The sequence below is a fragment of the Schistocerca cancellata genome, chromosome 3 (assembly GCF_023864275.1).
Source record: "Schistocerca cancellata isolate TAMUIC-IGC-003103 chromosome 3, iqSchCanc2.1, whole genome shotgun sequence".
Classification (NCBI taxonomy): Eukaryota; Metazoa; Arthropoda; class Insecta; order Orthoptera; family Acrididae; genus Schistocerca; species Schistocerca cancellata.
Genome location: NC_064628.1, coordinates 169576848 through 169601025, shown reverse-complemented (window position 1 = coordinate 169601025; position 24178 = coordinate 169576848). Strand labels below are relative to the sequence as shown.

At 40.7% G+C, this 24178-nt stretch overlaps 1 protein-coding gene across 1 annotated transcript in view; it reads left to right on the top strand.

Annotated features, from left to right (window-relative positions):
- Positions 1–18511, top strand: part of LOC126176183 (fatty acyl-CoA hydrolase precursor, medium chain-like) — a 194967-nt gene extending 176456 nt beyond the window's left edge. Inside the window, exons 9-11 of the mRNA XM_049923325.1 lie at positions 1442–1583; positions 8373–8508; positions 18286–18511. Of these exons, the coding sequence (XP_049779282.1) occupies positions 1442–1583; positions 8373–8508; positions 18286–18472 (465 nt within the window). The 3' untranslated portion in view covers positions 18473–18511. The remainder of the gene's footprint in view (positions 1–1441; positions 1584–8372; positions 8509–18285) is intronic.
- The last annotated feature ends 5667 nt before the right edge of the window (positions 18512–24178 follow it).

Sequence of the window (24178 nt, the reverse complement as noted above, 5' to 3'; positions counted from 1 at the left end):
TCTTCAGTGATCTTATCTTACTCTCTTATTAGCTGTATTGTTAGATGGCTATCACGATCTGATTCTGCAGGTATTTTATGGTAGCGACTCTGAAGTGCTGCAGTTACATACACTCCCTCGCAATTACTACTAAGAGTTTAAGCTTCGCAACATTATCAATAATGCCAATTTTCAAATGTCTAGAATGCAAAATAAGTGTAAACAGTAATAGTCACATCACGATAGAAGATATTTATTAGTTTCATAATTGGGCAGTGTACACACTTTTGAAGAGCAAAACAAGGAAGAAAAGTAAATAAAACTGCACAGAACAATCGACTGCGCTGTATAAAAGCGAAAGCTGGACATTTACGCAAACAGAGGCTTCGACAGTGCAGTCTACTGAAGTGACGTTTTTTTCGATTTGATAAGAATTGTTTCATGGAAAATAAAGAACGAAAATGTATGGGTAGATGTAAATGAACACAGCGACATGGATGAGGTGAGTGCATCTCCTTCTGGCAAGAGAGTGTTAGAAAGACACAAAAGATGGACAACGGAACAGGGAGGTGGTGATATTTCTTATTTAATGTTCTGCACAAACCTTAACCTCACTAAATTTCCATAGAGTTTCCATTTTCAGTAATTTATTTTCCAAACAGGAAAAACCCATTGCATTTGCAGTAATGACTGGAGTATCAACCAGAGCATAAGAATGAACGGTTTCTAAGCTCACAAACTAAATGTTGACTACTGCATTCCTTTTTATTGTTGATGTCATTTGAATAATTTTATTTTATACAATGGATTTCCAGATATTTGAAAGGAAACCTACGAAAAACGCATCACTGACACTTCAGGCACACCATGACGCGACAATGTTAGGTAATGCACTGCCGCATACATGCTAAAAATGTAACAATAACCATAATCAGTCTCGCTTCCCGCGCCCGGATTCCCGGGTTCGATTCCCGGCGGGGTCAGGGATTTTCTGTGCCTCGTGATGACTGGGTGTTGTGTGATGTCCTTAGGTTAGTTAGGTTTAATTAGTTCTAAGTTCTAGGGGACTAATGACCATAGATGTTAAGTCCCATAGTGCTCAGAGCAATTTGAACCATTTTGAACCATTACTACATGTTTTCAAATATTAAGTAAAAAATGAAGTTATGTTCATCACCTTCAACTTCAGATTTCCTCTTCCAGATTTAATCACGTTGTGAAGGTAAGTCATCTCTTTTTTGCAATGGAATGAAACAGTAACGTTTGGTAATAAATACAACATGAAACTAATAAATACAGCAGCTCTTTTTCGAACTGGAATTATACAAAGTCCGAAGATGAGCCATTAAGGTCGAAACTCATTTTGGTGTAATAAGCAACAATTAAATAGGAGTAGTATGATAGTCACAAAGCTATCTGCTAACTAATGCAACTATGATTTTTTATTTCTTTTCCTTTTTAGCTATATTCTGATGCATTATTTAATTGGAACACGGATGAAGCTGTCAGGAAGTATAAAGACATGGCTCCAGTGTATTACTACATGTTTTCATACCAGGGGGAGCTCGGGGCGGAAGCTTTGCTTGGAGTACAGGAAGATTTAGGTAAGAATCCATAGCAGATCCTTAAGTGCATAAAAGGTAAAATGTTGTGTATTCGGTAATCTTTTCAAACCGAATGTTATGATGTTACTTATTTAGAAAGTGAATTGATTTGAATTCCAGCTTTTAAAACATAGTTTTTATCCTCTACTGCAGTGATGGTCTTTGATCAACGGCACAGACTCACAATACATCCTATCAACGAACGAAAAGCGACCAGCGTCGACGCTTCAAATTCTCGAATACTCCCAAATCATCAATCAAGATTCAGCGACCAAGGCGGAACAGTAATTAAGACAAGGATTCACATTCGAAAGGAATGCAGTTCAAATCCTTGTTCGGGCATCGAGATTTAAGTTTTCCGTCCTTTACGGTCACGGTCGATTTCTTTCCTTATTATTACGGATCATTAAATTCTAGTCGCCATTCTTCTGTCTCACACGTTATATTTAGCGTTGGTGACGGTGATGATAATTATGATGATGATGATGATGATGACATTTGAATAATTCCTATTGTCTATGTTGCTGTTTCTTAATATATCTCCAGGTCACTTTGCTCAAAATTCTGAAAAAGTCTTATGTTTGCTCTTCATTTCTCTGACACCGAAGAAGGATGGTATTCCCACTTTTGAGAAAATCCTTTTTTCTTGAGTCATCAGTCTTCTGACTGGTTGATGCGGTCTGTCACGAGTTCCCCCTCCTGTGCCAATCTCTTGATCTCAGAGTAGCACCTGCAACCTACGTCCTCAATTATTTGCTGGTTGTATCCCAATCTCTATCTCCCTCTACATTTTTTACCCCCTACAGCTCCCTCTAGTACCTTGGAAATCATTCTCTGATGTCTTAACATATGTCCTATCGTCCTGTACCTTCTTCTTGCCAGTGCTTATAAAATATTCTTTTCCTCGCCGATTCTGCAGAGAGCATCCTCATTCCTTATCTTATCAGTCCATCTAATTTTCAACATTCTTCTGTAGCACCACATCTCAAATACTTCTGTCCTCTTGTGTTCCTGTTTTCCCACAGTCCACGTTTCACTGTCACACAATGCTGTGCTCCAAACGTACATTCTCAGACATTTCTTCCTCAAACTAAGACGTATGTTTGATATTAGTAGACTTCTCTTGGCCAGGAATGCCCTTTTTGACAGTGCTAATCCGCTTTTTGTGTCCTCCTTGCTCTGAACGCCATTGGTTATTTTGCTACCAAGTTAGCAGGATTCCTTAATTTCGTGATCACCAGTTATAATGTTAAGTTTCTCACTGTTCTCATTTCTACTATTTCTTATTACTTTCGTACTTCTTCAGTTTACTCTCAGTCCCTATTTTGTACTCATTAGACTGTTCAAGACCATTCAACAGGTCCTGTAGTTCTTCTTCACTTTCACTGAGGATAGAAATGTGTTCAGCGAATGTTAGGATTGATATCCTTTCACCTTCAGCTTTAACCCCACTCTTGAACCTCTTTTATAGTTTCTGTCATAGCCCCCTTGACGTACAGACTGAAGAGCAGGGGCGAAGGACTACCCTTTTTAATCCGTGCAGTTCGTTCTTGGTCTTCCACTCTCACTATTCTCCCTTGGTTCTTGTGCATATTTTATATTTGATAGTAAACCTTTCGGGATGTGAGGTCGTGGTCCTAGAAACTCTTCTGTTTCTGACGCTTCGTCCAGAACTGCGCTGGCCATTCTCAGAGGCGCTTCTCCGTTGAGTCATGCCGCCTGTCGGCAAGACTCAGTGGATGAGCGCCTCTGAGGATGTCCAGCGCTGGTCTGGACGAAACGTCAGGAACAGAAGAGTTACTTGGACCACGACTCCATATCCCGAAAGGTTTACTAGCAGCTATGTTATCCGGTCGTGAAAGCCTTCATTCTATGGCGTATTTTGTATTACCTCTCTTTCCCTGCAGCTTACACCTATTTTCCTTAGGATATCGAACATTTTGCACCATTTTACATTGTGCAACGTTTTTTCCAGATCGACAAATCCTACAAACATGTCTTCATTTTTCTTCAGTCTTGCTTCCGTTATCATCTGCAACGTCGGAACAAGGACTGTAGGTATTTTTAAAAATGTCAGGTATCCGATATATCGATATTTGAAAAAATAGTTATAGGCCCTCGATAAGTCGGAAAAAGTATAGAATATCGATATGTCGATGGAGAAAATATCGACGTACTGGCCTATAGAAAGATCGGCTACACATTGTAAACCAACCGCCGGTTTTAGAGCTGTATTTTTAAGTACTGAGTTGTTATTAGATATTCTGTACATCAACAAGCTAGCAGGATGCGTATCCTCCTCAGGGCAAGGATTGAAGGGAAAACGATGCACGTTGACGCTTGGCGATAACCACTTTACTAGCAATGGTAACTGCATGTAAGTGGCACAATCAAAGTTGTCCGATGTGTCCGTCATTTGATTTCGTCACACATCGGATTTGTCCAGAACCCTTCATGTCGACTTCCGTTTTTTTTCATTTCTGCGAACGCCAGCGACCTAACGATTGTAGTGTCAAAACTTCAGGGTAAAGTTTCTGTTGGTAGCGCCGACCGCCGATTACTTCAGCATTTTCCGTCGCACGTTTCCGCCCACCGCTAGGACCAATCTTGTCATTTAGATTATTGTTCATTATTTTCAACAACTGTTGCTGAAGAATGGCAATGTGAAGAAATGGCATGCTAGAGAAGTTAAAAATCGTTTTTAGCGCAACTGGTGTGATATTTGCTCAAATCGGTTTCTTGTTATTCCATTCACACCGCGACCCCCTCCCCCTCCCCCCTGTGCAACAAAAAGTAGTAAGACTCCTTCGCACTGTTAAAAATAAATTTTGTTTTACTAAAACATCAAAAGAATACACTACTGGCCATTAAAATTGCTACACCAAGAAGAAATGCAGATGATAAACGGGTATTCACTGGACAAATATATTATACTAGAACTGATATGTGATTACATTTTCACGCAATTAGGGTGCATAGAGCCTGAGAAATCAGTACCCAAAACAACCACCTCTGGCCGTAATAACGGCCTTCATACGTCTGGGCATTGAGTCAAACAGAGCTTGGATGGCGTGTACGGGTACAGCTGCCCATGCAGCTTCATAAAGAGTAGTGACTGGCGTATTGTGACGAGCCAGTTGCTCGGCCACCATAAACCAGACGTTTTCAATTGGTGAAAGATCTGGAGAATGTGCTGGCCAGGGCAGCAATCGAACATTTTCTGTTTCCAGAAAGGCCCGTACAGGACCTACAACATGCGGTTGTGCATTATCCTGCTGAAATGTAGGGTTTCGCAGGGAAGGAATGAAGGGTAGAGCCACGGGTCGTAACACATGTGAAATGTAACGTCCACTGTTCAAAGTGCCGTCAATGCGAACAAGAGGTGACCGAGACGTGTAACCAATGGTACCCCATACCATCACGCCGGGTGATACGCCAGTATGGCGATGACGAACACACGCTTCCAATGTGCGTTCACCGCGATGTCGCCTAACACGGATGCTGCCATCATGATGCTGTAAACAGAACCTGGATTCATCCGAAAAAATGACGTTTTGCCATTCGTGCACCCAGGTTCGTCGTTGAGTACACCATCGCAGGCGCTCCTGTCTGTGATGCAGCGTCAAGGGTACCCGCAGCCATAGTCTCCGGGCTGATAGTCCGTGCTGCTGCCAACTCCATAGAGTACAGACCCGGTTTCATGCCAACACGTCCGAATCTCCAGGAAGATGTATTTTTGCACGATTACCAGCTCTCTTTATCTCGGAATCCGGTTGCGTAAGCTTTACGCGCAGATAATTCCCTTATCCTTGTTGTTAGTCGAGGCTTATTTCGAAACTCGATTCAGTTGCTCAGGAACAAAGCTGTTCTTCCGTTCTTAATAAATACTGAGTATTGATGTCTACTGTAAGATACTTAAGAGTTCATATTAATTCCTAAATAACCTAATGTGTCGACATGAGAGGTACTAGCTAACCTTTGTTTTTTCAACCATTTATAAACTAGGTACAATAAAAGAACTGAATTCAAAGCAACAGACAGTGAGTTGTCGTTATTTGCTTATAGAGACATGTTTTTACTCTTTGTATGTTTTATCCATACGTAATGTCGATTTTTTGAAACCATTTATCTTATTAGGCATTAACAGCACACTCATTTGCAGATTCTCTCTGTCTTGCGGCAGAGGAAGCGACGAAACTAGAATCGCAACCCGACAGGTTGTATACGGCAATAGACCTGGAGACACCGTGAGGTTTCAGATAGATTATATAGTTGTAAGGCAGATATTTTGCAACCAGTCTGTCAACTGCAGTGCAAAACATATGTGAGCTCTGACCATAACCATAATATGGTAGTTATAAAATGCATGAAAATTTGCAGAAATGTAGAGAGTTTAGCAGATAAAACCTAGATTAGTTGAAAGAGCAATTACTGAAGAGAATTAGTCAGCGACTGACTGAAATTGTGAAAAGAAGTCAACAGTACTTTAATACGTCGTTTTGAGAATTGAAATAGTAAAGACAGCAGACGAGCAACTCGGCAGAAAGGCAGGTAGCGATAGAAATCCTTGGATGACACACAAGACATTGAATTTAATTGACGAAAGCTTCCTGAAAAGCATGAAAAAGAGCGTACACACATCTAAAATTGAGACTGGCAGACTGTGAAAAGTACCAAAGCAGGAAGAGCTGGAGTGGAAATGCAAAACTGCAGAAACACGGATGACTGTGGAAAATATGGATACCTCGTATAGTCTAATTACTTAAACCTCAGAAAAAAAGCGAAGTAGCGGTATGATCGTCAAGAGCTCACGTGGAAAGCCATTACTAAACGCAGAAGAGAAGGCCGAAGGCCGGAAGAAAACTGAAAAAGATGGAAGTAAGAAGTGGATGATTTTGAGATGAGGTGCGCGATTCTGCGAGAATACTTTCAAAGCCTTAACTTTTTCACCCTCACACTTCAAGAAGACTGAAGTGATCGCAATACCAAGGAAAGCAGATTCTGAGAGATAACAGTATTACCGGGCCAGCAGCTTTATAAGCCTTGTGCAAAATATTGTCACGAATTATCTAATGAAGAATGGCAACTGCGCAAGAAGGCGACCTGGGGCAAGCTCTATTTTTGTTCTGGAGAGATGCGGGAACATGTCAAGGAATACTGACCTTACAATTATTCCTGAAAGAGATTTTGAAAACCTACATTTATAGCATTTGTCTGCTAAAATATTTATTGCTATTGAAACTTAAACAGTTTATCATTTTTATGGTGTATTGCTTGAAAAGTTGTTATATGATGAATACCAAGATAAATGAAACAATATGTACAGAATTTTAGTCGAATGCAATCAGTTTAGGCTGAGACTGTTAAATTAGGAATGGAAGACGAGTTTTGTTCTTTGGGCAACAAAAATTAACGATTGTAGTAGTACAGAGGATATGAGACGGAGGCCTGTAGTACCATGAAAAGCTTTAATGAAAAAGCACCTCTGTATGAGAGTGCAGTGACCTAACATGTGAAAAATGAATCACAGAAATGTAACCTGTCAGTTAACTGTGGCCGTAGTGCCTTAGTGTATGCAGTGTTGACTATTGTGAAAAAATATTGGGAGTATCACTTAGTAAAAAATCATAATTTGACCATTGACCCCATCACTCATATTTATAATCACAATTTACTCTTGTTTCACTCAACCCCTCTCGCTCAATGAATTCATTATGTTTTATTGATTTTATTCAAACTACAACTTCATACACAATCATACATAATTTGATTGGTTTATTTATTAGTATTACTGCTATAAACTCGGAAAAACGCTTGATATTAAAAATGTAATTCTTATCGGTAATATACTTGTCATATATAGTTTAGGAGTTAAATTGCCTTATGAGGTATGTACAGGGTTGATTAGGTCAGGTTAAATGAGATTATGTCAGGTGCAGATGGGGCCAGGACTTCTGAACCTGTTTATTTATGAATGAAGGTTAAAAGTTTACAGACAACGTCAATTAGTTTCTATCATTTCAAGATACATGGAGCACTGTACACAAGATTGTTCTTAGGTGATAAAGTGAAATTGAATGAAATAGCTTAAACTCCTCTTCAGTTATTAATCTCATTAAAAAGAGTCTATGAGTATGTTTCCTACTACAAACTATCATTGTACACAATGAATACATATTTAAACTTCATTTAACATTTTAGTCAGTTTACGTTGCCACACTCATTCAGTCATTTACCATTCATGCTGGAAATGGCCAAAAGATGTGAGTATTCGAACATTTAGTTGATCTTTTGTCTACGCAATACTGGGAAGCAACAAACTCGTCGCACTACCCCACACTGACAAAAGTGCGAACATTACGTTAGTTTATGACGGCACAGGTTCCGCTTCTTGTAGAATGAGTTAGGTGATCAAAACGACGTGTTGAAGTATAGGAATTTTAATCCACTCTGTCATGTGTCTCTATATATATAATGTCTATATTCTCCTTCATATTTAAACCATTTTGAAAATGAAGATAATTATAAGGATTCACGGACTGCACGGTATAAGGAACGACAGTACATCTGCGTACATTATGTGATTTGTCGGCATCTGTCAACGTTTTCGATACTTGATATTGCATTAAGTACAAGAACGCTATGTGAGAAATACTACCTCATTCTGTTTTCTAGAGGAAAAAATCGTATTGAGCAAATAGGAAATGTAGAATAATATTTTTGCGTTTCTTCTTCCTTTGTTTTAAGTAACAGTTTATAGTGTCTTATCGATTACAAAAAATGTTTCAGGTATTTCTCATGGCGACGATTTACTTTACTTATTCTCAAATACAAGCATCTTGCCAATACCTGCTGAGAGGCCAAAAGAGGATAACGAAATGGCAAAAATCATGACTAAACTGTGGACGGACTTCGTGAAATGTGGGTAAGTACTCAAAATTTGTCATGGAAGCCTCTTGCTCTGTATAGTGGCTGTAGACTTTGTTCTGATCTCTCTGACACTGTTTTTTAAGTTATCTTTTCTCTCATACGCAATGATGTTTCTGATAGCACCTTTGCTGATCGGGAATGTGTTTGAACATTCCCTAGATTTTCTTTCTCTCTTTTTTTGGGGTCATCAGTCTTCTAACCAGGTTTAATATGGCCCATCACGAATTCCTTTCCTGTGCCGGCCTCTTCATCTCAGAGTAGCAAAAACACTCAACGTCTTGAACTATTCTTCGACATTTTACTGAATCAAAGACAATTTCCTCAATTAACGTGGATGTCTCAATACATGTATTGTCGTCGTGGTTCTCCCACCAATTTCCACGCAGAGCTGCACTCAAACGCACATTCGCAGAAATTTCTTCCTCAAATTAAGACCAACATTTCATGTTAGTAGACTTGTTTGGGCTGGGTATGCCCTCTTTGACTGTTTTACTTTTTATGTCCTCTTTGGTTCTTTTACTTCCAAGATAGCACATTTCCTTCATTTCATCTACTTAGTGGCTTCTAGTTTTAATATTAAGTTTATCGCTAGCCTCATTTCTATTACTCGTCATTAAGGGAATCCATGTTGCGGTGGACAGCTGCTTCCATAATACTTGAAAAGTGACTCCACCTTGGCTGATTAACGTTCCTTTATTATTGCGTCAGGTTTCGTACCTCACCCTCATTTTACAGCACATTTTCCGGAACAAGAGGATGTATGTCACGTGACGGTCAGACCTAGTTCCTGTCCAGTCAGTTGTCAATAGAATACCGATCACGAGATACCTATGGCTATCACCTACATCTCCAAATAGCCTTTGTCAATTGCGATATTGTCTAACGCACACTGCGTAAGAATTGAATGGTCACTTTTTTTTTAAACTCTATGATTTTCCCCCTTTGCGATGCAGCAGTGATTTGCTGTAAGGTGCCCACAACTTTCCTCTGTTATGATGCAAAAGTGTGGCGCCCTGTAACGTCTCTGTCGGACTGGGCATTGCTTCAAAAAGTAAGGGTTAATGCCGTCGTAAAGAAAGGAAAGGCACACCTCAGAAGTTCATATGAGGTGCAAGGTGGGTTAAAGATGTTACATTGACACCAAATTTCACCTCAGTTACACCCAACATTACCATGGACTGGCGGCAAGCAGGTGCCAGAGCGGCAGTATAGTACGAGTATTACGCAGCAGAAGGGTGTCGAGGGGGTGTTTACCTGCAGGCAGCTTGGAATCGGTGACGATTTGTCACTGTACAGGTTCTTTTTAAAGTGCCTAAAGTAGGAGCACGGGTAGCGCCGAGGATGTCGCTATACTGGGTACTCTTAGAAGGACCTTTTGCCTTTTTGTTTACACACGTTTCAATGCTGCAGGCCCCTGCGATCACGCTACTGATGGTGCGAAATAGGAGAGCTGAAAAAGCATAAACACCATATAGTGCTTCGGATCACGTTCAAATTCTGTCGAATGTTTTTGAACAGTCCCCTGTGGCTCCACCCCGTATACCAGAGTAAAAATTGTTCGAGGGCGATGTCGCAGGGCGCCCGTCTATGGCATCATTAAAGAGGAAGGCTGTGGGCACATTTGAGCCAAATTTCTAACTTCTGCTTTGGAGTGACGGTAAATGATGTGGTTTCGAAAAGGTGACCTTTAATTCTTTTGCACAGTGTATCTGTGCTATAAAGCTTTTATGCAAGGGTATTTGTACAACTTCAGTCGCTGAGGTGATAATATTTCTTAAACCACCTGACATTCTTATAATCCCAGGTATGATTGTACATTTTATAGATGTTCACTCCATTTAAACTGAACTGCCTATCGCGGTATTCATAGCAACTGCAGCCTTGGAGAACTTCTAACACACCGCACCATATCTTAGTGCTTCGGTAACCGACTTCTTTCGACATTGATACGTCCGGGCAATTATTTTAAAATTCAGTCTACTCGTCAGCATTACTAAATTGTGATCTGAGTCTATATCTGCTCTTGGGTATGCCTTAAAGTCCAAAGTCCGATTTCGGAACATAAACCAGCTGGCATCTTTTAGTGTCTACGGGGCTTTTCCAAAAATATCTCCTCTTCTTGTGGCTCCTGAACACTGTACTTGCTATTACTAGCTGACATTTATTGTCGAAATCAATTAGTCTTTCTCTTTTTTCGTTCCTATTACCAGTAATTCTCTTCTATTCCTTCCCGTACTACAGTGTTCCAGTCATCCATACTGATTAGATTTTCATTTTCCTTTACATAATGAATTAAAAGTTTAATATCTTGATATACTTTCTCTATCTTTTCATCTTCTGCTTGTGTTGTCAGCATGTTTATGTGAATATGTTTGTTGGTGTTGAATTCCTGCCGATTCTGATGAGAATAGCCCCAACACTGAACTGTTCACTGTGATTCATTCTGGGCCCAACCTTACTATTCATGATGACTCTTACTCTTGTTACAGCATTATCTGCTGCTACTGATATTACTGGATATTCGTCAGACCGGAAACACTTGTGTTCTTTCTATTTCACTTCATTGATCCTCACTATAACTAGACTGAAGTGTTACATTTCCCTTTTCATATTTGCTACCTTCCACGCCACCCTTAAAATTTTGACTTCCGCGCTCCGACTCCCGCAATATTACCCTTTCGGTGGTTATTCACTGTTTTTCCCATAGTTACCTCCCCATTGTCTGCTCTTCCCATAGGCCCAAATGGGGAATAATCTGAAATTTTTTTCCAATGGAGTGATCATCACGACAATTTTTCTACAATTTTTCAATTACAGGCGACATATACTGCGGATACACGTAACGAGTATGTGTCTTAAATGCAGTGATTTTCATTTCCTTCTGCATCCTCATGTCATTGACTATTACTGATTCTTCTGTGTTTCAGGAGCAGTTTCCCGCCCAAAGTTCTAAAGAATGCCCTGAACCTCTGTCCACTTCTCCACTCTCTTTGACAAGACCATTGGCAGAACGAAATTGACTACTTAGATGTTTTTGCCTACCATTGCTGATCCTTTTTACTCAAAATTTAACCAATGGTTGGGTATCGAACCCGGACCGAGGAAGTTTTTCCTTTATGTAGTTCATGATTATCGACTTACATGAAAAAACGACAGATCAATGTAGGATTTTTTAGGGTACAAACGAAGTACATTGAGTCTGAACATATAATTATGATATACGGTTCTGCTTTGAGCAAACACAATTTCTTCTTGTTTAACATCCAAACATGCTTCGGCACAATTTCGTCATCGTCAATAACTTCATTTATTTCATGTCAAGTATCATGTATAGAAATTTATCTTGATAATACATACGATTTTGATATTGTGGTTTTATACTTAAATATATAATCATCCATATTTTTCTACATTTTATTTGACCGAACATAAATGAACCCACTGGCAACGGTGAAACTTCACCGAAACTTCTTTTAGTGTTAAATAAGAATAATTTGTGGTTTCTCGAGACAGAACCGCATTTCAATAATTATATATTATACTCAAACAAGTACAAAAAGGGAGCTTCAACCACGAGATGAAGGATTGTAAACTAGAATAATACTTTTAAACATTTGGACTGTGCCGGAGTTACATAAAATACTGACCGACAACAATCCTAACGGAGACTAGATTGTAAAAAATACTGCATTTGAAACAGAAAAACTATTCGTTGAAAGAAGCCTCTTTTACATACTTAAAGGAAATAGCTACACAAAGGTACAGACACTCTTACAGCAACGCTATGTATGGACAATAAGTTTTTACCACCACCATGAGCATCAAGGAAAAGTAAGTTGAACGAAAATGAAACTTAGCTACAACTTTTACAAATATTCATATAAGTAATTGAGCCTGAACGTGACATACCTCCCATCACAATGAAGAAACACACTTAGTATGGTATGTCAGAATGAAGTTGAGAGATTTATACCAAATAAATTAACAAACGACGGAGCTGATCCTCCTTGGTATACAAAACGTGTTAGAAACAACGAAACAAACATGCCAAATCCAAACAGACGCAAAATCCCCAAGATTGGCGATCCTTTAGAGAAGCTCGAAATTTAGAGGACACTGCTTATGCGAGATGCTTATAACTGTTTCCTCAACGAAACTTTGTCCCGAAACCTGGCAGATAATCCAAAGATACTCTAGTCATATTGAAGCATGTTAGCGGCAAGAAACAATCAATACCTTCTCTGCCCGATAGCAATGGAGATACTATCGAAGACAGTGATGCCATAGCAGAGTTACTAAATACAGCCTTCCGAAATGCCTTCACAAAAGAAGTAAATATTCAAGAATAAGAATCGAGAAGAGCTGCCAACATGAGTAACGTAGAAGTAAATATCCTCGGAGTAGTGAAGCTCCTTTGGGAGTATGCTGATGCATTAGCTCCATACTTAACAATCATATACAACCGTTCGCTCGACGAAATATCTGTACCCAAAGACTGGAAAGCTGCACAGCTCACACCAATATTCAAGAAAGGTAGTAGGAGTAATCCACTAAATTACAGGCCCATATCGTTAACGTCGATATGCATCAGCATTTTGGAACATATATTGTGTTCGAACATTATGAATTACCCCGAAGAAAATGGTCTATGGACACACAGTCAACAGGGTTTAGAAAACATCGTTCGTGTGAAACACAACTAGCTCTCTATTCACATGAAGTGTCGAGTACTATTGACAAGGGATTTCACATCGATTCCGTATTTCTGGATTTCTGGAAGGCATTTGACACTGTGCCACACAAGCGGCTCGTAGTGAAATTGCGTGCTTATGGAATATCGTCTCAGTTATGTGACTGGATTTGTGATTTCCTGTCAGAGAGGTCACAGTTCGTAGTAACTGATAGAAAGTAAGTAATCGAGTAAAACAGAAGTGATTTCTGGCGTTCCCCAAGATAGTGTTATAGGCCCTTTGCTGTTCCTTATCCATATACACGACTTGAGAGACAATCTGAGCAGCCGTTTTGGGTTGTTTGCATATGACGCTGTCGTTTATCGACTAATAAAGTCATCAGAAGATCACACGAGCGATGCTTTCTAAATCCGTTCTGATTTGTGAACAGAAGATTTTCTGTCTCGAGGAAATTAAGTATATTCTAACTGAGAATATGTTCAAGAATTCTGCAGCAGACCTATATTAAGGATATTGATCTGTCATTTTTTGGGTCTGGGACTTTGCGCTGGGTGAGAGATTCGCGATGAATGCGCCTTAACTAAGTAGCCAGTGCTGTGGAGTACTCTTTTTAACCTGAATTCAGACTCCATTCGGACCTGGCGACTTATTTGTTTTCAACCCTTTCAGTTCTTTCTCTACGCCAGGGTTGCCTATTACTGTGTCGTCCATACGGGAATGTAACAATGGAAAATCCAGGATGGAACGTAACAATACCAGAGAAGGAAAGTTTGCTACTCACCATATAGCGGAGATGACGAGTCGCGATAGGCACAACAAAAAGATTCACAAAATTAAAGCTTTCGGCCATTAAGACCTTTGTCAGCAGTAGACACACACACACACACACACTCACGAAAACGCAACTTGCACACACATTTGCAGTCTCAGAGCTGAAACCACACTCAGCTCTTTTTGTTGTACCTATTGCGACTCACGGTATACTCTGTGTGATAGTCAAACAACGGTATGATTATACAATTCTCCTGTGTGAACGATTTCTTAAACGCGAAATTTAAAACTTCGATTCTTCTTTTGTTATCTTCTGCTGCCATACCAGAATGATCAACGAATGACTGGGTAGAAGCCTTAGACCAGCTGAGCAATTTTACATGACACCAGAATTTTCTCAGGTTCTCGGTCAGATCTTTTGCTAAGCTACGACGGTGGTAGTTGTTGTATGCTTCGCGCATAGATGCATAGATGCATGAATCTTTACTATCCTTTGCCTGTCGTCATTCGCATGACCTCTTTTGAACCAAGAGTGCAACAGCCTTTTCTTCCTCAGCATTTTCCGAATTCTGTTGTTAAACCATCGTGGATCTTTTCTATCCTTAATCTACTTATTAGGCACATATTTTTCCTGTAGACGATTTACAATCCGTACAAACTTAGTCCATAATTTCCTTATGTCCATCATACAGGCCAGAAGAAACTCTCGTCCCGCTTCACTGTTGCTGAGAAACGCAACCATTTGTCTCGGTGGGATTCAGTTTCAGATCGTTACAGTCCATTACAGCGTTTGTGTCCACTCCGTAGCTGATTGGTCAGCGCGACAGAATGTTTTCAATATTTTTTTACCTCTTATAGTTTAACAAGTATTGTAAAAAGTCAGAATAAGTTTTCAATAAATATTTGTTACCTCTTATACTTTAAAGTTTATCCTTTTATTCTAACTACCTCAAATTCTCATATTAACTCCCTGAGTGAAGCCGGGTACGCCAGCTAGTTTCAGCATAAAAATTACTCAGGTCAGGCCGAAATTTATATGGAATCTGACATTTCAATTAAAGTACGATAGTTCTCAGGGGGCAAGATTCATTACAACGGGGTGTTCAAAATTTCTTTGTGTCCAGTAACGCTGGAATGTATTCTCACTATTTACAATAGTTGTTAAACTATAAGAGGTAAAAAATATTGAAAAGATATCCTAACTATTTACAATACTTCATTTTGAACGCATAGGCCATGTGAACTGCAGAAATCATGTGGCATGGAATTTCTGTAGCATACAGTTACGGTATGACATTAGGGTTCGTAATTCCTCTATTTACGTACAGTTTTGCTATTTGTAGTAATTAATCTAACTACATAAAATAAGATCACTTGTTCATTAATTTGTCGCTCCATCAGTGCACATTGTATATCATACCTGAGTAGCAGCGAAAAGTCGAATTTCAGAGGTTGCATGTGACATCATTCGGACAGCACAATCATGATTCTACATCTACATCTACATCTACATTTATACTCCGCAAGCCACCCAATGGTGTGTGGCGGAGGGCACTTTACGTGCCACGGTCATTACCTCCCTTTTCTGTTCCAGTCGCGTATGGTTCGCGGGAAGAACAACTGCCGGAAAGCGCGCTCGAATCTCTCTAATTTTACATTCGTGATCTCCTCGGGAGGTATAAGTAGGGGGAAGCAATATATTCGATACCTCATCCAGAAACGCACCCTCTCGAAACCTGAAGAGCAAGCTACACCGCGATGCAGAGCGCCTCTCTTGCAGAGTCTGCCACTTGAGTTTGCTAAACATCTCCGTAACGCTATCACGGTTACCAAATAACCTTGTGACGAAACGCGCCACTCTTCTTTGAATCTTCTCTATCTCCTCCGTCAACCCGATCTGGTACGGATCCCACACTGATGAGCAATACTCAAGTATAGGTCGTACGAGTGTTTTGTAAGCCACCTCCTTTGTTGATGGACTACATTTTCTAAGGACTCTCCCAATGAATCTCAACCTGGCAGCCGCCTTACCAACAATTATTTTATATGATCAGTCCATTTCAAATCGTTCCGCACGCATACTCCCAGATATTTTACAGAAGTAACTGCTACCAGTGTTTGTTCCGCTATCATATAATCATACAATAAAGGATCCTTCTTTCTATGTATTCGCAATACATTACATTTGTCTATGTTAAGGGTCAGTTGCCACTCCCTGCACCAAGTGCCTATCCGCTGCAGATCTTCCTGCATTTCGCTACAATTTTCTAATGCTGCAACTTCTCTGTATACTACAGCATCATCAGCGAAAAGCCGCATGGAACTTCCGACACTATCTACTAGGTCATTTATATATATTGTGAAAAGCAATGGTCCCATAACACTCCCCTGTGGCACGCCAGAGGTTACTTTAACGTCTGTAGACGTCTCCCCATTGATAACAACACGCTGTGTTCTGTTTGCTAAAAACTCTTTAATCCAGCCACACAGCTGGTCTGATATTCCGTAGGCTCTTACTTTGTTTATCAGGCGACAGTGCGGAACTCTATCTAACGCCTTCCGGAAGTCAAGGAAAATAGCCTGTATCTAATATTTTCTGGGTCTCATGAACAAATAAAGCGAGTTGGGTCTCACACGATCGCTGTTTCTGGAATCCATGTTGATTCCTACAGAGTAGATTCTGGGTTTCCAAAAACGACATGATACTCGAGCAAAAAACATGGTCCAAAATTCTACAACAGATCGATACCTCATCCAGAAACGCACCCTCTCGATATAGGTCTATAGTTTTGCGCATCTGCTCGACGACCCTTCTTGAAGACTGGAACTACCTGTGCTCTTTTCCAATCATTTGGAACCTTCCATTCCTCTAGAGACTTGCGGTACACGGCTGTTAGAAGCAGTATGCGATTTGTGCTTTTACCAGTGGGGGGGATGTCTTAGGGGGTTAGTAAAATTATATATGTTACTAGCTGTGACCGTGGCGTTACCCATGGTTAAACAGTTATTTATAAATAGATGTTAATGCCGAAACTCACTATTCACGCGTATGCACTATCAGAAAAGCCATCCCTTGTTATATCTTTAAAAGCACATTATAGGTGAAGCTTATTTACAAAATCATCTACATACAGGTATACGAGGGGAATTCAAAAAGTAAAGGCACATTTGTGAAAAGCTGTACTTATTCTGATGATAGAAAACTGAAACATTCGTTATTTTTCTACGTAACCTCGCTGGACTTCAATGCAGTTTTCCCGACGTTTTACGAGTTTTTTTATTTCATCAGAAAATACGTTCATCGGTTGCATCTGTAACCAATTTTGCACCGCAGCAATGACGTCTTGATCACTTTCAAATCTTCTTCCGTGTAGTGCTTCCGTTAAGGGTCCAAACATGTGAAAATCGCTTGGAGCCAGGTCTGGACTGTATGGTGGGTGTTCCAGCACCTCGAATCTCAACTCCTTTATTGCGTCGGCTGTCCGTTTGGCAGAATGTGGGCGAGCTTATCTTGCTGCAGGATGACACCTCTTCACAGTTTTCCACCTCGTTTGGATCTGATTGCAGGTTTTAGTTTCGTACGCAACACATCACATCCACCATGCAATACAGACCTGGCTTAGAAAGCTTCGTTTACGCTGGGGCGACGTCTTGCAACATTGTGGCATGCTACGGAAATGTGGCGTGCGTCGTCTCGTCATTTAGTTCTAAATGTTTTGAAATGCTTACCTACTACATAACACTTTTTCAAAATTAATAAGCGAGCATAATAATAGTATTAATAGTAAGACTATATTAAAAACTTTCAGTGTTCGGCTCCACAAATTTAAATTATATGTAAAGTTTTACTCCAGTGCATGGGAAATAAACATCCCAGGTAGGGATGCATAAACAAAAACCAGAGGAGGGGATGGTCTGATGCAGAGGGGGGGGGGAAATCCCCCCATCCCCCCCCCCCCCCCCCCCCTGCAAATCGCACACTGGTTAGAAGGGGGGCAATCCCGTCAGGTCCAGTGGACTTTCCTCTGTTGAGTGATTCCAGTTGCTTTTCTATTCCTTGGACACTTATTTCATGTGACATCGACATCACTCCCCTCAGTTTCGATGCATTTTGTCCCGCAGTTGGTTTCATTTACAATAATTAGACCTAAAAACTTAAACATTCCTTTGTTAATAATATAATCTGAATGTTTGATGTGTCTAAAATTGTTATAAATTCTTTGGTATGTATTGTGAAATGTCATCTCTAGCATCTTATTCCTTTGTGATTAAGTGAATGTATCAAAAACTGACACTGTTTTTTCTTGTAGGAATCCAACGCCAACTGACGAATTGGTGCACTGGCCGAGAGTTACTTCAGATAGCGACCTAGAATATTTGGACATAGGCCAGACGTTGCAGGTTAAAAAAGGACTATTCCAAGAGCGAATAGACTTCTGGAGATCGCTGCCTGTCAGAGACACACAGCAGCAAAGCAAAGTCAGAGATGAGTTGTGACGTCAGTAATAGTGGAGGGACGACAATGATTGAATTTTCATTGAATATCCATGCGAAAAAAAATTGGCCGAAAAGACTTTGTTATTGTGTATTTGTGTTATTTCAAATAACTTTATTTTTCCAAGGAAACATTTTTAAAATGATATCTAATGTGGCAGCTGCTTTTTACCACGCTATTATTCGCAGTATGAGTGTTGCAGTAAAAAAAAAAAAAATCACCAAACATACAAACCTGTCAGACATATAATATCGCAGATAATTTTACAGAAAATATTACTTGAAAAGTGGCATCTCTCTTTGTACTATGTCATTGGCTCTTGGCTCTGCTGTGTAATGAGGTTACATGTCTTTTACGGCGGTGCCGAGCTGGATACACCGATTCCTGTCATCACCGTAGTTAAGCACCGTCAGGCGGGCTATATTTGGCTGGTGACCGTTTGGGTACACCGCGTGTTGTTGACAATTTTCCCTTTGCAGAGGTGACAGGAGGGGTGGTGGTCTAAAGTCCTTCACCACCAGTCTTCCCGCCAATGGCCTGGATTCAATTCCAAGCCTCTTCGCAGTGTCTCGTGAACTGAGGGCATGCGACACTGTTGATAGCGATCCTGCCTTCGGATGGGACGTATAGCTTGGCGACCCCGGCTACTATTCGAGAGGAGTTGGCTACGTCCCGACACCGGGCTTCACCCTCTCCATTCTCTCACCATTTCCTACGCGAACATGACACTACACTACACACACGTACAGGCCACGTGCACTAAACAGATACACTTACCCGTGAAGGAAACATAACTTTGGGGCCAAGGGATATGGAAAACCTTTTCAATTAGGCAGCTGAACCTGCCCTTCGGGATCTCCTAGCCATTCATGCCAAACGACTTTACTTATTTAGGTTACATGCATTAGATACCATTAACGCGTAAAAAAAATATATTATAGGTCAGATGCGTATGAGAACTGGATAGAGAATTCATACTACTTTACTGCCACATTAAACTTGTATGTTGGCGAGTTTCACATCAGCGCACATTTCGCTGTAGAGTGAAAATTTCATTCTGGAAACATCCCCCAGGCTGTGGCTAAGCCATAACTCCGCAATATCATTTTTTCGAGGAGTGCTAGTCCTGCAAGTTTCGCAGCAGAAGTCAAGCTTAGAAGGTAGGAGATGAGGTTCTGGCGGAAGTAAAGTTGTCAGGACGCGTCGTGAGTCGAGCTTGGTTAGCTCAGTCGGTAGAGCACTTGCCCGCGAAATAGTCCCAATTTCGAGTCTTCGTCCGGCACGCAGTTTTAATTTGCCAGGAGGTTTCAGCAAAACGTATTCGTTTTGGGACACTGTAAATATATCACACTGCTGTTCAGTGAATGAGGATAAATTTTAAGTGCAGAAGATGCTTAACAATAGTGCCTTTATGTTGTACAGTTGGTTTTGTACATACAGCGCTAGTCATTAAAATTGCAACACCATTAAGACGGCTTGGAACAAATATCAAATTGACAGAACAGTGCCCCCTCAAAGAAATGCTTTCGAAACTGTATGGCTGTACAGGGATGACTATCCTGACCGTCATGTCAATGTCAGGTAATCGTCCAAATTATGAGATTACTGAGGTGAAGAGAGGATGTTCATGGCAGGACACATGAAGCTTATTTGCATAAGACGCTTATCAATCTACACAGCAGTGTCAAGGAATGATGAGGCCGCCACCTCCCTCTACCGTCGTACGGCGGTGGGAGGGAGGGAGACAGCCAACACGTGAAAAAATAGCGCTTTTTACAACAGAATCCATGTACATTTTGTTCATTCGTTAACTGAATTGGTCTTTCAAACAAGCGATCCATTGCGACCTCCACTAAAAGATTCTATTGTGGCGTAAACTGGTTCGTATTCATTCGTTAAAACATTTTTCACGTAGCCCATCCTCTCGATTTCGGTGCATCACTATTTGTAGTTACTAAGATTGGTAAAAGCACTACGATTTTTCTTTGTTGGCGTTAAGAACAAGGATAAAACCTAGCAGATTTTTTTAGTGGCTTGTTAGTATTTTTTTAAAGGATGCTCCCTCATAAAAAGTGTAAGTGGAACCACATTTGTTTAGAAGGTGTCATCAAAAGTATTGTAGTATTGAGTGCTTGATCCTGGGTTATACGCGCTCGCTTACAAACACACACACACACACACACACACACACACACACACACACACGCACACACACACACACACACACACACAGGGAGGAATTAAAGTTCTTTTGGCCGTAAGCACACTAGTGTTAGGAATGGGGAAGATTCTAATAACAGTAATTCTGATAGTTCCAAGGTGAGCCATAGCTGTCTTGCCTTCCTGATGCGTAAGGAGGCATTGTTTGTCGAGCGGTCTTGGATCAATGCCAATAAAATTTTCGTATATGTAGTCCTAATGTCGAATCATTTCTTCTGCTCCGTTACTCCCTATAGAGCCAAGACTGGGAAGAATCACATACGTTGCATGTTTGGGATTTTTTTAGTGTGTCTTGCGACAATATACATGACTTGATCAACAGTCTGAGACACATGTCAGGTTGGGTTAATGGATGTTGGCTGACTCCATTGAAGACTGCATTACTGACGGCCCTGTGCTTACAGATTTTAGAGCGAATATTAGGCACAGATACTGTTATTCTGCATGGCAGAAGCACACACACAAAATAGTTTGTACCTTGATTTGCATGGTCATTCACGTTTAGAAGGTATAACCGGAAGAAGATCACATGCCATCATCACCTCGTCATACGAAGACATATTCCTGTGCCTGTCCTATGGAGAATTAAAAGTAAATACATTTGATTTGCGTACACAGTTGGAGCGTATGACTACCCATCGCTGCTATATGTTTTTTTACAGTAAATTCTAGTATCTCTCTGTGCTTAAAGCAATGTGTACACCTTTCTTGCTTCCCATCAATTGTAGTTTTTACATATGCCCCTTTATCCAATGAACGGTCTTGATTCCAACAGTTTCGACGGGCACAGAGTGTAGCTGTAAATAATGTTTGTTGGTCTTTCCTCAGGGCCTGACACATTATCCACTCTGCTTCGTGCTGTAAGATTCTTGTCACATTTAGATGTATAGATTTTGTTTTCGTGTGACCGTTAAGGTAGTTCTGAATCTTGATTCAAACAGTACTCCAATGTATGGGTGTTTGCAGCTACAATGGATAGCAAAAGCACCACAGGTTTTCTTTGCTAGTGTTAAGAATATGGACAAGTATCTAGAAAGACGGGGGGGGGGGGGGGGGGGTGCAAAGAATAGCTGATGATAGATTACCACATTCTGAATCGGTTTTAGATTCTGCAAACGATTGTTATGTTACTACTTGTACAACATCTAAGTGGGTCCAGATGTGAGTGGAACTTTAGAAACAGATTTTTTATATGTGTCCCTTACGTCTTAAAGAGTCTCAATTCTAACACTTTCCACCATTACACCAACGTATGGCCACCCACCACTACTCGTCAGGTGACGATGGCGATATGTCTGATCGCCGAAGTGTTGTGCCCGTTGGACAGCCGGCCGGGGTGGCCGAGCGGTTCTAGGCGCTACAGTCTGGAACCGCGCTACCGCGACGGTCGCAGGTTCGAATCCTGCCTCGGGCATGGATGTGTATGATGTCCTTAGGTTAGTTAGGTTGAAGTAGTTCTAAGTTGTATGCGACTGATGACCTCAGAAGTTAAGTCCCATAGTGCTCAGAGCCATTTTTAAAACCCGTTGGACACTATGGACCGGCAGTACACTCGTGGACTGTTTGAGCAAGAAATACGCTGGGAGAAACTGAAGAATCACATCATATACCTGTTTTATGGTTCTAACAATTAGTTCCACTCCTTTCTGCAAATCTTTTAGCCGAGAGCATTCGGAAGTTTGATTCTTCGTTGTATATCCTATATAACACAGCTGTTAAAGCACACAACATTTTCCTGGGTGAACGCTGGCAACTGTTCTTCTGCACAATCGTGTGGAATCTGCATGTAGAACTTCGTGATTACAACTTTTGCAAACGAGTGTCCATTAAACGTAGTTATTCCATCAGTTTAAGCTCTGCAAATTGCTGTTTTGTTGCTACGTGTACATCCTCGACGTTGCAAAATTTTTAGAAACAGTGTAATCAGTCTTTTTAAGCAGGTCCAGATTTTTTCGTGTGTCCTTTAATGTACTAGTAAAAGTTTTCGATTCCATTGATTTCGACCAGTATCTCGACATCCGACCAATTTCCATTGCTGATTACTGCAAATGCTAACTTCTTGTACACACCAGCCATAGTTAGATTTCTCCATGCGCTATGTTTAAAGCTGCAATAGTTGCCCTTTTTTTCCAACCGCAATTGCGGCAAGCGCATACACGTGCGTTGTGCTTTAAGCGTGTATCCCGCAATTTAAATCTCTCATCTGCTTGTGTAGAATTTATCGATTACCACCAACATCGGCCATGACAACTCGTAACATATGAATAAAAATTTACCAAATATCTCGCAACGATCACGTTAAATGGTTGCATTGGGTACGACATTGAAAGCAGAACACTCAGATCGCTACTTAACGCTCAATGGCTGTGGAATAAGGCATGCCGTAGGTGTGCAGAACGAGCATAAACTCGTCCGCCATCATTTGTGACTCCAACTACACTGGTATCGAAAATTAAAGCAACAAACGGAAATTTTTCAAGATCGCGTTTATTTCGAAAAAGAACAGTACAAACAGATGATAGTAAAGTAGAAACAATGTAAAGAACACAGAACGTAATCGACTGCAAAATGCATAACGGCAGACAAAAATGTTCCTAGTTTTTGTTCAACTTAACGGATTTGCACACACGTTATTTATCCAGGTGGCACGTTGACAGCTCCACTCCAGGCGTTCTCTTCTGCGAAGACACGCCAGAGGTAAAGAGACAGCAGGGCTCCAACAATAAAGGTGATGCCTTCTGGAGACCGTTTGTCTCGATACAACACGTCCAGGGATGCTGCGAGGTCAGATGCCAGTTGCAATGCAGTACTAAGGCGGTACCATTGTGCCCTTACAGCAAATAACGGTCCATTCTTTCTTATGTCACATGTGGTCGGCCCTGTCCTGATCTCCAGGATAGAATTTCGGTCTCTATAAACTGTCGCCTTATCCGAGAAACAACAGAACGATTACTATTAAACCATCGGGCCACATCACTTTGGAACTGTCCTCCTTCCATTCTTCCTATGGCCCTCCACAGCAGAGAGTCTGAGGCGTCTTCTCTGTGTCTCACTGCACCGTCTGTGACTGTGCACACAACGACTTGGACGTGGGACTGCCCTGCAAACACTACCCCGTCATTGTTGGCGTGGTTGTCTGTTGATCGGAACGCCATCTTCCGTGAAGAACACGATCGTAACGACATCTCTTGAAAGTTTGTGTGATTACAACGTGAATTAGACACAGGACGGGGAGATAGCAGTTTGTTGCTTTAATTTTGGACACCAGTGAATAAATGACCCATACATTTCCTTCTTTAACCATTACTGACCAACCGTCTGTAATTGTTCCTGACAGTCCACTTGACCACAGATTTTTAAACAAGCAAAATGTTACAGCAAAACTGGTCTGCAATGGGTATACGCACACTTAAACTCTTCTTGCTAAGTAGCATACAATTTCTGGTGTAATTTATATTTTCAATGTTAGTAACAACGGTGTCCAGTAA